Source organism: Myxocyprinus asiaticus, chromosome 33 (genome assembly GCF_019703515.2).
Source record: "Myxocyprinus asiaticus isolate MX2 ecotype Aquarium Trade chromosome 33, UBuf_Myxa_2, whole genome shotgun sequence".
Taxonomy (NCBI): Eukaryota; Metazoa; Chordata; class Actinopteri; order Cypriniformes; family Catostomidae; genus Myxocyprinus; species Myxocyprinus asiaticus.
This window is the reverse complement of record NC_059376.1, coordinates 21,295,977-21,309,770: the sequence shown is the minus strand read 5'-3', so window position 1 is coordinate 21,309,770 and position 13,794 is coordinate 21,295,977. Positions and strand designations below refer to the sequence as shown.

General features: G+C 42.1%; 1 protein-coding gene across 1 annotated transcript in view; it reads right to left on the bottom strand.

Moving 5' to 3' along the window:
- The window catches only part of LOC127424373 (growth hormone receptor-like), a 58,480-nt gene that overhangs the window by 8,893 nt on the left and 35,793 nt on the right, over nt 1–13,794 (bottom strand). Inside the window, exons 3-8 of the mRNA XM_051669506.1 lie at nt 7,825–7,957; nt 7,336–7,505; nt 6,664–6,842; nt 4,364–4,517; nt 4,148–4,238; nt 2,990–3,059 (exon numbers count right to left, since the gene is read on the bottom strand). Of these exons, the coding sequence (XP_051525466.1) occupies nt 2,990–3,059; nt 4,148–4,238; nt 4,364–4,517; nt 6,664–6,842; nt 7,336–7,505; nt 7,825–7,957 (797 nt within the window). The remainder of the gene's footprint in view (nt 1–2,989; nt 3,060–4,147; nt 4,239–4,363; nt 4,518–6,663; nt 6,843–7,335; nt 7,506–7,824; nt 7,958–13,794) is intronic.

Sequence of the window (13,794 nt, the reverse complement as noted above, 5' to 3'; positions counted from 1 at the left end):
TTTGAAGCCAGTGCTGAAGCGGTCTCATATGCATCAACCCGAGCAGGGTGGCCACTGCTGAGGATGCCACATGCCCCAGGAGCCTCTGAAAGAGTTTCAGTGGAACCGCTGTTTTCTGTTTGAACGCCTTCAAACAGGCCAGCACAGACTGGGTACGCTCGTTCGTGAGGCGCGCTGTCAAAGAGACTGAGTCCAACTCCAAACCGAGGAAAGAGATGCTCTGAACCAGAAGGAGCTTGCTCTTTTCCCAGTTGACCTGAAGCCCTAGTCGGCTGAGGTGTGAGAGCACCAAGTCCCTGTGTGCACACAACATGTGAGCTAGGATTAGCCAGTTGTCGAGATAGCTTAGAATGCGAATGCCCACTTCCCTTAACGGGGCAAGGGCTGCCTCTGCGACCTTTGTGAAGACGCGAGGAGACAAGTCCTGATACGCCTGACCCTCGAATGCAAACCGCAGGAAGGGTCTGTGTCGAGGTAGAATCGAGATGTGGAAGTACGCGTCCTTCAGGTCTACCGCCGTGAACCAATCTTGATGCCAGACGCTCGCCAGAATGCGTTTTTGCATCAGCATCTTGAACGGGAGTCTGTGTAAAGCCCGGTTCAGTACTCGCAGGTCCAAGATTTTACCTTTTGTCGGTACGATGAAGTAGGGGCTGTAAAACCCCTTCTTCATCTTGGCCGGAGAGACAGTTTCTATTGCGCCCTTCCGTAGGAGGGTAGCGATCTCCACGCGCACGGTAGCAACGTTTTCGTTCTTCACCAAGGTGAAGTGGATACTGCTGAACCTGGGCGGGCGTCTGGCGAACTGAATCGTGTAGCCGAGTCGGACAGTCCGGTCCAGCCATCGCGACGGATTGCAAAGCGCAAGCCACGCATCCAAGTTCCGCGCAAGGGGGACCAAGGGGACAACGTTGTCGGATGTACCGGCAGGTGGGGCTTCGCGGAGGGGCGGAGCTCGAGGTGCCACACCACGTCGTGGCTGTGCTGAGTCTAGGGACATCGAAGCACTTACCTGGCTCTTTGTGACCACCCCCGGAACAGCCTGGGACGGGGGAGGAAGAGGCCTGTCCTCGTGACCCGTGGAGACTGTCACATCGGGGGTGGATGTGTGCCACAGCTGGGTGCTCAGGGGCAGGAAGACCACCGCGGGCATAGGTGCACCGCGAGTGCCTGATCCACCAGGGGAATTGCCGTATAGCCCCTGGCCGCCCCACCATCGAGGGTAGTGAGGGCGGGGGAACTGAGGAATCGGGACCAGGCAGTAAAAGGTGCCCCCCACGATTTCGTCAGCTCCTCGTGCACTTCAAGGAAGAAAGGCACTGGAGTGGGGCGTGGCTGCTTTGAGCAGTGCCACGAGCCCAGGAACCAATCATCGAGCCGCGAGGGTTCAGGGGAGAGCGGAGGGTTCAACTCTAGCCCGATGCTTGCGGCCGCCCGGAAAAGCATGTCCATCATCTCCGCATCAGCCTGTGACTGGGCAATCGTCCCCGAAGGGGGGAGCCCAGCTGAGGCTTCTGCGTCGGACTGGACAAGCCCGCTCTCCGATGCTGCGCTCGAGAGCTCATCAGCTTCGCGGGCTCCGAACAAGAGGCCAGACTCGCCATGAGACTCATCCGGCGGACTCATCCGGAAGCCCAATCGGGGCAGACGAGCGTGCTGGGGAATGGGAGGTCTACGGGGGGATACCCGGCAGAGGCAATCTCATTGGGGTCCCCAAATCGCCCCCAGTGCTAGCCGCGCTGGCCTCAAACCCGTAGGTAGAAGGACCGAGGCGGGGAGCAAGCCACGACCGCAACGTTGCCATGGTTAGAAATATGCTCTTTCAGTAAATACACTCTCTTTTTTCTGCCGAAGCGCCCAGGGGCATTATCTGCAGTGCACCAGTGCAGAGGAGGGAGAAGCCGCTGAAATGCACCGTCAGATCCAGCAGAGGTGAATGAACAGTAGGAATTCAGCTCAATGAGCATGACCGTTCGGCTCCAAAGAGAAAATCTGAATGAGTGGTTGCATACCAGCTCCTTTTATACCCGTATGTCCGGGGGAGTGGCATGCAAATACCACTCGCCAATTTTCATTGGCCTTTTATCAAAGGCCAGAGGTGTCTCGGGCTCCCAAGAGTGACCCCTAGTGTCACTACATCGACACAACGTTGAGTGAGTGAAAGATAGGGAAACAGTGTTTACACTTTTTAGGGAAATCAACCTATGAATGACTTATAGTTGTGTCTGTATTTTAAGCTGGGATAGGAGAAAGTTGAAAATCGAAATTACACAGCAGCTTTGAACATCTCAAGCATTTTTAAAATCATTTTCTGATGAAACATTGTAAGAAAAATATGTACATTTCCATGTGGGCATAGGTGTGTTTGTTCTGGATTGTTCTTAGGTTTAATTGTTTAATGCTTACACGGTGCTCTAAAAATGGAGTATGAGGGTTGTTTAATTAACAAGTCCCGATGCTTTCTGGCGGCAGGAAATTAAGGGAGCACGCCCACAATATGTCAATAACTATGACCTTTTCACAACCATCTCACTCTGCAACTTTTCATGCCTCTGCTGCTGTGTACAGGAGCTCACAGTCTTTCAGTTTATTTTATAATGCAGCACTTTCAATGATGCTTATGTAAGACTATGCATAATGCACTCATTTATGGAGGCAACTCTCACTGTTTTGCAGAAAACAATTTTGCAGTGCATTATCATGTGCTGCATGCAAGGTTTAATATTTTTGTCATTCACTTTAAAACTTTGTTCCTATCATATTAATAACCAATTGTACAATGCCCATGCTACAAATATTATTTTAATATAATTAATTACAATAGCAATAGAAAGAAAAGTGCATTATCTCAACCAGACCCACAAAATAATGAACAAGTTGCCTGCATTTTGTTCATTAGAATTAATCTGTACTTACCAAAGAAAATACATAATTAATGTTTGAAACATTAATGTTTCACTGAAAAGTTTAATGTTTTATGTAAAATTACCTTAAGCAACTCTGGGTCAATGCCCTTAATTTTAGGTGCGGGAATAGGTGGTAAAAAGATCATCATCAACCTGTAAAAACAAATTAGCAAATTGTATTAAATGCATTCCAATACAATTCTATAGCTATCCAGGGGTTCTTTTGTGAGTGCAGGGCCCGTCATATTACTGACAACCCTTAAATGTCATTATTCCACTACTGACAATTAGCGGTTGTCAATAATATAAGTAAAATGTGCAAAATTGTCAATGAAATAAAATGAAAACAATGTCACAATGTAAACATTTAATCATCCTATTAATCCTTTAATCAGGCTATTTATTATTTATGACATTTAACGTAAAAATGTAATGGCCCTACAATAGGCTATTTATTAGTTTATTATGTATATTATGTTTTTATTAAAAATATAATGTATTTTTTTTTCTTTAGATTTTTGGCCGAAATATGACCTAGACATTTCTTTGTGAGAGTCATCCTTAAAGGTTTAGTTCACCCAAAAATAAACATTTGTGTCATTATTCACTGATGTATAGGTCATTCCAAACCTGTTTAACTTTGTTTCCTACATGGGTAACACTTTACAATAAGGTTGAATTCATTAACATTAGTTAACCACATTAGTTAACATGACCTAGCAATGAACAATACTTTTAAGCACTTCTCAATCTGGGTAATTGTTAATTGTAACATAAACTATTTTTTATTTTATTTTTTTTAAGTTGTGCAAGTTAACATTAGTTTATGCAGAATGAACTAATATGAACTAACAAAGAACACATTGTATTTATATTAATACACATTAACCAAGATTAATAAATGCTTCACATATTTATTGTTCATTGTTAGTTCATGATACCTAATGCAGTAACTTATGTTAATAATCAGAACATCATTGTGAAGTGTTGCCTTTCGGTGCAACACTAAACCAGGTGCATAATGTTAAGGACTGACAACTTTAGTTATCATTTAATTTCATTATATGGAAAAACAGCAGCATCAACATTTTTCAAAATGTATTCTCATGTGCTCCACAGAAGAAAGAAGTCATTCGGGTTTGAAAGTGAGTAAATGATGACAGAATTTTCATTTTTTGGGTGAACTATCCCTTTAAGGTGATGAAAAAAACCAGTCTCAATATTCCCTGAGCCTCTGTTACCTATGCTGCTGGGAGAAGATTAAAAGGACAAGAAGGATCACCGCCCCTACCACTCCAAAAATCAACACCAATGTCGTTGGGAACAAGGATTCTGTGTAAAGAGAAAACAAGTGGTCTTTCCTTACCCACAGCAATTGGCTTAATTGATTCATGATGGTTCAGTCAGACATATGGTTTCACTTTGCACAACAAGTCAATTTCTTGGCACCAGCTCACCTTTGCTTGGTATCTGTGCTACACGCACAATGATGCTGTCACTGAATTCGCCAAAGTTATCAAAGGCTGACATTTTGCAGCGCACTCGAACTTCGTACTGTCTGTCAGTGTGCAGGCCATAGATAGACTGCTGTGTGCCACTCACCAGGTCCAGCTGCAATAAAAGAGGAGGAAAAGTAAACAGGACAAGAACAAACAAGAGCAAACCAGGGATTATCGAGCAATAAACTGGCATTTGTGGGCTATAATCATGGTTTTAAACTTGTTTTCTGTCAGGGTTAAGATTTTGGACATCAAGTGGTGACCCAACAAGGAACTAAAATGGTTTATCATTCAAAGGTAAACAAAAGTGTTATTCAAATCAAACAATGAAATGCATAAACATTGCCAACAAATGCATAGGTCCAGCAATCTGGACCAAAATTATTAACATGATATACAGTATGCAGTAGGCTGAAGAGTCAAATGTACAACTTTTTATAAGACGCTCATATGATTTCCATGAAAATCAATGGGACTCTTGTAGATGTGGCTTCATTTTGATCAAAGTTCTATTATTTGAATTTATTGTTAATTACATTTTCTTCTAATTTATTTTATTGTTTTAATTGTATTTTTTGCCACTCATTTTTGAGTTGTGAGGAACTTGCGATCCACCAATTTTATATTTACTCAGAGAGACAAACGAATATGTAAAAAGAACTACATGTTTTCTCAAAAACGCAGCTTTGCAGAAATTATTTTTTGTTCTAGTCTTTCTAGTTCCAGTATTTAAACCCACCAAAAAAAAATAAATAAATAAATAAAACTGTCCAGAATCTCACTAAAAATAACCCTAAAATTTTTATAACTGTAAAACTCTCTTGGGGAACACCAGAAAGGTAATGTGTATGTTTGTGACCTCAGCAGAAGGGCTACAGGAATGAACTATAACAGCGAATCACTCCCCTCTGATCTATTCAGGCCTGCCAACATGCGGCAGTGATTTAACATGTGGCTCAGTGTGGTTTTGCTCGTCTTGCTCAGTTTGGGCAGGACCACTGAGCAGGCCGGGGGAATGCGGCTGATGGGTAGTGTAATATGAGAGGGCTCATGAAGATCTTGCAAGATGCAAAACTCCCACAGCAGCAAGTCTGAATTAGAGAGCACATCTAACAGTGGTCGCTGGACAGGCAATCATTTTAGAAAGGGTAGATGAATACTAGCTCATAATGTGTCTCCAATCCAAACTTATGTTTCTCAATCAATACAATAAACAAATAAAACTCAAAGAACAACTCTAAAGTGTGTTCTCCACCGCAATGTCTGGAAGTCCACCAAGACAGCAAAACAGCTGGAAAAACACCACAGTGTGTTTATACTCTTTTCTGTCCATCGATGACAATGAAGACTCATTTTTAAATAGAATAGTTGTCTGTTATTTGCTACTTAAAAGTCTTTACTGAAATTATGACATTGCCTTATTCTTGTGATGTTTTGGAAATTGTTAGTAGTTGTAAGACTTTGATGTGTGTTTTGCTAATGTTTTAATTTTTCACTGCACTATTCAAGCTCAGATAAAGTCTCTTAAGCCCTCCACCAGGGACAGGAGCCAAACACATTTACACAATCCTCATTGCAGGATTACATTAACTTGCGAACTACTGAATTATAATTTACTTTCCCAAGTGTCGTTCCAAAACCAAATTACTTTCTCTCCTCAGTAGAACACAAAATGTGCATTTTGGGAGAATATCCTGGCTGCTTTTTATCTTCTTCCATTTAATGAAAGTGAATGGGTACTGAGGCTGTCAAGCTCCAAAATGTACTACAAATGAACTACTACAATTGTTTGGACTACAAAAATGGTGCTTAATTTCATTTAAGAGCTACAGTGGAGGGGAAGATTATCAGTGAATAACGACTTAAATATCGGTCTGGTTCTCACACAAAGCTATCATATGGCTTCAGAAGACTTGGAATATAGTACACAAATCATACGGACCACTTTTATGATACATTTATGAAGCTTTTATGTCATTTTGGAGCTTGATAGCCCCAGTCCAATTTACTTTTATTATGAGAAAAGAGTGGCCAAAACATTCTTCGAAAATTCCTCTTTTGAGATCAAAAGAAGAACGAAAGTCCTATTTTAGTTTGGAATGACATAAGGATGAGTAAATGATTATTTGCCATTTTGGGTGAACTAATCCTTTAAGTGCCATCTTTAGAATAACTACTTGTGAGTTTGGACTATTAATCAAGGTTACAATAAACCATCCTTCCTATTTCTTCTCCAGTGAGTGCTTCTTGAAACTTACCATCTCCCAGTGGGATATGTTCTTGACTTGGTACTGAACCTGGTAGACAAGGCTCATCCATCCCATCTGCACATCTGCGGATGGAGGCGGAGCCCAACGCACAAGAACATCAAAGTGCAACCCGGAGCGACTGACATTCAGTAGAGTCCAGTTCAGTCCAATTGGTGGGTCAGGATGCACTGGGGAAGTCAAAAGATAGTAGGCTACTATGATCAAATGGCATCGTGATCTAAATGTTAACAAATTACAAATTTGAAATATGCAACAATGCATAACTGAATCAAAGGGATAGTTCACTCAAAATAAAAATTCATAATTTACCCACCCTCATGTTGTTCCAAACCCATATGACTTTATTTCTTTTGTGGAACACAAAAGGAGATGTTAAAAACAAAACCATTCACCATTCACTTTCATCATATGGAAAAAGAAAAGATGCAACAAAAATGAATGGTGACTGAGACTAACATTCTGCCAAACATTTCCTTTTTTGTTCCATGGAAGAAAGAAAGTAATTTGGAAACAACACAAGGGCGAGTATATGATGACAGAATTTCCATTTTTGGGTGAACTATTCATTTAACAGAGACACTTTCTTTTACTGTATGTAAGCTTGCACAAGCCAATTTCACAGTTATTAACCACTTCACGCTTGGTATTTGCCCAGCTTACCTATGTTTTCCACTGTAAAGCAGTCCTCGTCGTAGGTTATATTCTGAGGGATTGAGCGCAGCTGGACACAGTAGGAGGTCCAGATGTGTGTGAATGTCTTGTTGAAGTAGCACTCGTTCTCCACGGTGGACGTGTAGTCAGGACACTCCTGCCACTCACTAGTGAGGGCACTTGATGCCAATATATAATTAAACCATTACATGTAGTAAAAACTACACACATGTATTATGTAATGTAAAGCACTTTCTAACAGTAATTTGATTCATTATCTAGCAACTTGAATCACTATTTAATTACTTGATGCAGTTATACAACAGTTAGGTCCAGCCATGCTACCTAACTGGCTGAAAAGCTACTAAAGAGTGCTCTCACGTTTGACACATTACAATGCCTGCATAGTAGGAGGGACAATTTATGATTATGAAATTAACTGTATCCTCTCCTGCCTTTTAAAAGGTAGTTGGTGTCTTGGGATGTTTTGTCTCTTACTTTTTGGTCTGATAGAAGACCCTGAGGGCTCCAGGCTCAGTGAGGTTCTGAAAGGTCCCAGCGCTCCACCAACAGCGGAAGGTCTCCTGCTCTCTGGATCGGCAGCCAGTGAAATGGGGACCTCTGGATGGATCTGATGCAGAGAGGGAAGAGAATATTAAGCAGCCTATTAAAATCAATGCACAGTACAAGTTATAGTATGACATAAAGGTAATCAGGCAAAATTAGATCTTCCAATCTGGGTATGTAAATGGAATGGAGCAACAGCAATTTCCTCTCCCTGCTCAAATCGTTCTGTAATCACTCATCAATGAAGCAATGCTCTATTGCAAAAAAACGAAATAATTGGGCACAGGATACACTCAAAAAATATTTCAGTCTATTTCTAAGATTTACGCATTTGAATTGTATGATAAAATGTCATCAATCTGAACTGAGTAATAAATAAATAATGTACATATTATGAATTCAGAGTAAATGTGAATTATTTAACCAAAAGTAATGAGTATGAACTCTGTAAACAAAATTCGCAAATTTTAAATAATCAAGTTTGGTAAATGGCAAAGCAACTACAAAACTAAGCAAATGTTATTTATTTATTATTTATTTTATTTAAATATTTTATATATTTAAATAAATCTAATTTAAACCATTCGTTTAAATCCAGGACTACTTATATATATATATATATATATATATATATATATATATATATATATATATATATATATATATATATATATATATACCGCCAAAACAGCGCCAACCCGCATCTCAGAATAGGATTCTGAGATGATATTCTTCTCACCACAGTTGCACAGAGCGGTTATCTGAGTTACCGTAGACTTTGTCAGTTTGAACCAGTCTGGCCATTCACTGTTGACCTCTCTCATCAACAAGGCGTTTCCATCCACAGAACTGCCGCTCACTGGTTTTTGTTTTTGGCACCATTCTGAGTAAAATTCTAGAGACTGTTGTGTGTAAAAATCCCAGGAGATCAGCAGTCACAGAAATACTCAAACCAACCCATCTGGCACCAACAATCATCCACGCAATAATCTAGGAGCTTGAGTTAATGTTCACATCAACCATCAGAATGGGGAAAAAATGCGATCTCAGTGATTTGGCGCATGGCATGATTGTTGGTGCCAGATGCTAACAGGCTAAAATTATGTTTTATGCTTGTAAGAAGCGGTATCAGAGTCATCCTGGAACGAGAGAAAACAGAGGCGCTCCAAATAAAAAAAAAGCTGCTCCTTGCTCCAGGTGAAATCACGCAACTCGGCTCTGCACTCTGTTTCCACTCCAACATACTCTACTTTCAATATATTCATATTCATTCATTACCATAAATTAGCACCTAAATAAATAAATAAAAGTATTTAATTTTCTATAAATAACTATCTCAAGCCTTTTAGTGACACTGTGCTCACATATGACACGATGAATAACAAGTGCTCATATATATATATATATATATATATATATATATATATATATATATATATATATAGGTATGTATATTATCTCCTGGCACATTCTCAGCTGTGTCCTCTGCAGTTGAGCTCCTCTGGTGCCAAGTTTGCCAGCAGTTCCTGCCGTTCTCTGCTTTTGTGCAGCCATAAATATGACTTGGAGGGTACAATTGATTTCTCACCCTCTATTTCTCCGCTCCTATCCTAACTGCAGTATAAATCAGTCGAGCTAGCATGTGGCTCCAAATCAGCTTGGTATCAAGATTTTCTATGACATCATGTAGAGATTAGGGCTTCATTTGATCCACTTCTGAACTGTACCTGTGGAAGTAAATCTAGCTTAAGTTAATGCAAGCTTTGGGAATAGAGAGGGCTGTTAAAAAATCTAATTTACTCTGAGGCAATGCTTCTGCTGAGAATCCCTCCACCCACACACCCATATTTCCCCCATCTCATTCAACCCTCCACTAGTGACAACAAGATGTATTTCCTCTTGTCCCGCAGCTGCTGAGCAGTGCAAAAATGTGGGTCTCATCTTGTGGGGAAGGGATTGTCAGTGGCAAACTCAATAAATTGTATATAAACATGCATTCAGGACAAAAATATACACATAAAGGCAAACCCAAACCTTGCTTGTAAGGTTTTGTGAACTTTCTAAATTGAACAAAATATCAATTATTAGTATCTAATAATTGGACCTTATTTACACAGAAATTTGTTCTACTCGTGTTTCATGAATAAGGCTCATTGTTCTTAAAACTGAAGTGTGTCATTTCTGTGCCACCTAGCATCATCAAAAGGAATTGCAAAAATAATGTTTGTTTTAGAGTTTGAAATTAACTTTCCCTATCTGACACTCACTCGACGTTGTGTCGATCTAGTGACACTAGGGGTCACTCTTGGGAGCCCCAAAAAAGCCAATGGGAATTGGCGAGTGGGAATTTGCATGCCACTCCCCCGGACATATGGGTATAAAAGGAGCTGGTATGCAACCATTCATTCAGATTTTCTCTTCGGAGCCGAGCGGTTCTATTCATTGAAGCTGAGTTCATTCACCTCATCTGCTGGATTTTACACCCGTGGAGTGCAGAGAACGCCCCTGGGTGCTTCGGCAGAATAACAAAAGAATATATTAAAAAAAAAGAGAGTATATTTTCATTCTAAAAGAGCGGCACACACGGAATGTCTTTTTAAAGATGCCTTTCCGTTTGTGTGTTATTCCTGGTTGCGGTCGTTATCTCTCCGCTTCTGACGGCCATGATCGCTGTCTTACATGTCTGGGCGCTGCCTACATGGAGACATCGGTCGTGGATGGGTCTTGCACTCATTGCGAGAACATGACCATGGCAACGTTGTGGTCACGGCTTGCAATCGTAAGAAAGCAAGCCACCCCAGCAGCTCCCCGCCTCAGTCCTTCTACCTACGGGTATGAGACCGTGCCGGTTAGCACTGGGGGCGATTTGGGTGACATCAATGGGACCACCTCTGCCAGGTATCCCCCCAAGGACCTCCCATTCCCCAGCATGATCGCTTGCCCCAGTTGGATGCACGGACGAGACCGCCGGCTCGTCTCAGGGCGAGTTCGACCTCTTGTTCGGAGCCCGGGAAGACGATGAGTTATCGAGCGCAGCATCGAAGAGCGGACTCGTCCAGTCAGACGCAGAGGCTTCGACTGGGCTTCCTCCTTCGGGAACGGTCGCCCAGTCCCAGGCCGACACGGAAATGATGGACATGCTTTCCTGAGTGGCCGCGAGCATCGGGCTAGAGTGGAACCCTCCACTCTCCCCTGAACCCTCGCGGCTCGACGATTGGTTCCTGGGCTCGGGGCGCTGCCCATGGCCACGCCCCGCCCCCGTTCCTTTCTTTCCGGAAGTGCACGAGGAGCTGACAAAATCGTGGGAGGCACCTTTTACTGCCGGGTCCCGGTCTTTCAGCTCCCCCGCTCTCACTACCCTTGATGGTGGAGCGGCCAGGGGGTATTCGGTGATCCCCCAGGTGGATAAGGTGCCCAGGTGGATAAGGCCCGAAGCTCCCATCCTGGGCCTGTAGGTTTACATTGTCCCTGACGACTAGGGCCTACGGTGCCGCTGGACAAGCTGCCTCTGCCCTGCACGCCATGGTTCTCCTGCAAGTACACCAAGCCAAGGCACTAAAAGAACCACACAAGGCTAGTTCTGACCCGGGATTGGTGCAGGATCTGTGCTCAGCAACCGACCTCGCTCTCCAGGCGATGAAGGTCAAGGCGTGGTCTCGGGCAGACGATGTCCACCCTGGTGGTCCAGGAGCGCCACCTTTGGCTCAACTTGGTTGAGATGCGAGAGGCTGAAAAGGCATGGTTCCTTGACGCCCCCATCTTCCAGGTTGGCCTGTTTGGCGACACCGTCAAGGACTCTGCCCAGCAGTTCTCGGCAGTGAAGAAGCAGACGGAGGCCATACAACACATCCTGCCCCGGCGCGGCTCAAGACCCCGTACCCCGTCTGCTCGTCGCCAAGGGCGTCCTCCTGCAGCAACAACACCGGCTCCACCGCAGCCCGCCCCCATGGCTCGGCCCCGGCGTGGAGCCCAACGCAGGAAACAGACGCCACCCATCTCACGGCCAGCCACTAAGAACCCGAGGAAGGCTTCAAAGCGCCCCTGAGATGGGCGACCCAGGGGCGAGGAGACCTGCTTCTCTGGAGCTGGTGAGCAGACCACTCCATCCCCCGGTGGAATCCTTTGTTTCATTTTTGCCGCATGCCCAAGAGGCTGCGGTACCCAAAAGTTTAACAAAAGAGTGGTTTTCTCGTTTCCTGGGTCACATGTCTGGTGCGCACGGCCGTCGTTCATCTAGAATTTGATCGTATTTAGACCTGATTAGATTTTTTTTAAAATATTTAATTATACACTTGTTTATATAAAATAAACACATTTTACCTAAATTTCACTTCTGTAAAAACAAACTTCATTAATCTGACAAATTAAGAAATATGAGATTGTGTCAGACTTTTGGAGCATTTACTGGCATCTGGAGAAAAAGATACATGACATGACATGAAATAACATATAAAAACCAGCAGGGGGGCTTCAGTGATCCATTGATTTACATGGTCCCAGTCTCTGTAAAAAAATGTTAACACAAACTTAGTTTCGAGATGTATTTCACAAGTTATGAATTTGGATATATACTTAAACATAATCAAAGACTCTTATTTGTCAAAGTTTCGCTTTTTTTAAGCCACTTGAAAAATATCAGTGAAACACCATGTTTGTATCTATTACACATTACATACAGTACATACTGTATAGTTATGTAAAAAGTATTTCAAAACAAAAGTTTCCGTTTTTTCAATAATGCTATGTTATGCTTATTGTTAATAATTTTCTTAATTATTCAGACATCAAACATCAAAATTCAATAACTCAAAGAGTAAAAGTATAAAACTGTCAATAAAACAAACAGCAATAAACAGATATGAACAGCAATGAACAGTGATAACACAATTTGTGTACAAACAAAAGACCTTGAAATGGGAAACATGCATTGTTTTGCAAACATCAAAATTCAAATCAGCGACGTGAAAAGCAATAATGTGGGGTCAGACTTTGATCTTTTGATCTGTACTTGCATGTGTGCTGCATTGTGGCTGATTGATTTTTTTTTATTCGACAAAAATTTAAATAATGCTCTGTATTATAGTGTCACAAATTCATTCCTTTGTGTGAGTGAGTGAGTGTGTGAGTGTGTTCTGTGTTGTGGATGTACTAGAGTCTCTCCTGATCATTTCTGTGTGGGTTTGTTCTGCATTGAGGCTGATTGATTGATTTTATTTGACAAATAAAAAAACAATTCTCTGTGTTATAATCTCACCCATTCATTTCCTATGGCGGGTCAAATTTAAACCGGAACAGTTCGAGTGTCACTTATTTTTTGTTTTGTTTTTTTGCAATCATTAAGACTAATCAAATCAAGTCCAGTTTTTTTGTGTGTTCAGACTGCAAGTGGAGGAAAAGTCACCAAGCCTTGTACAGCTCTGATGAAGGAAACCATTAAATGTTTTAATAAGAAATGTCAAAAGGGTCTAAAAAGACCCAAACAGTAACCACTGAATATGAATATATAATGATTCTAAAAGAACCTGGCTATGATATTAAACCCACTCTTTCAGATTAAAATGAGGCTAGTGAAGCTGTTCTACAACATTGTTCCCAGTGTCCAGAGCTCCCTCGCTCTCTGACTCCCAAAACTCTGTTATTGCAGCTCCCTCCCCTTGAAATTCCAGCATGCGTAATAAAAAGCGCCTGCCATGGTTCTGATTAGGTCTGAGATGAACAGATGATATATGGGCCACTGAAGAAAGGCCTGGCAGACAGAGCAGATAAGAACATTATCACCACTAAATTGTTCCAGGTCAGTGTTTGGTTTTGTGCTGGAAAGGGGGCAAAAAACAGCATGATGGCGCTCAAGGGCACAGAAATGACTTTTAAATATGTTGCAAAAGCAGGGATCAGTTTCAA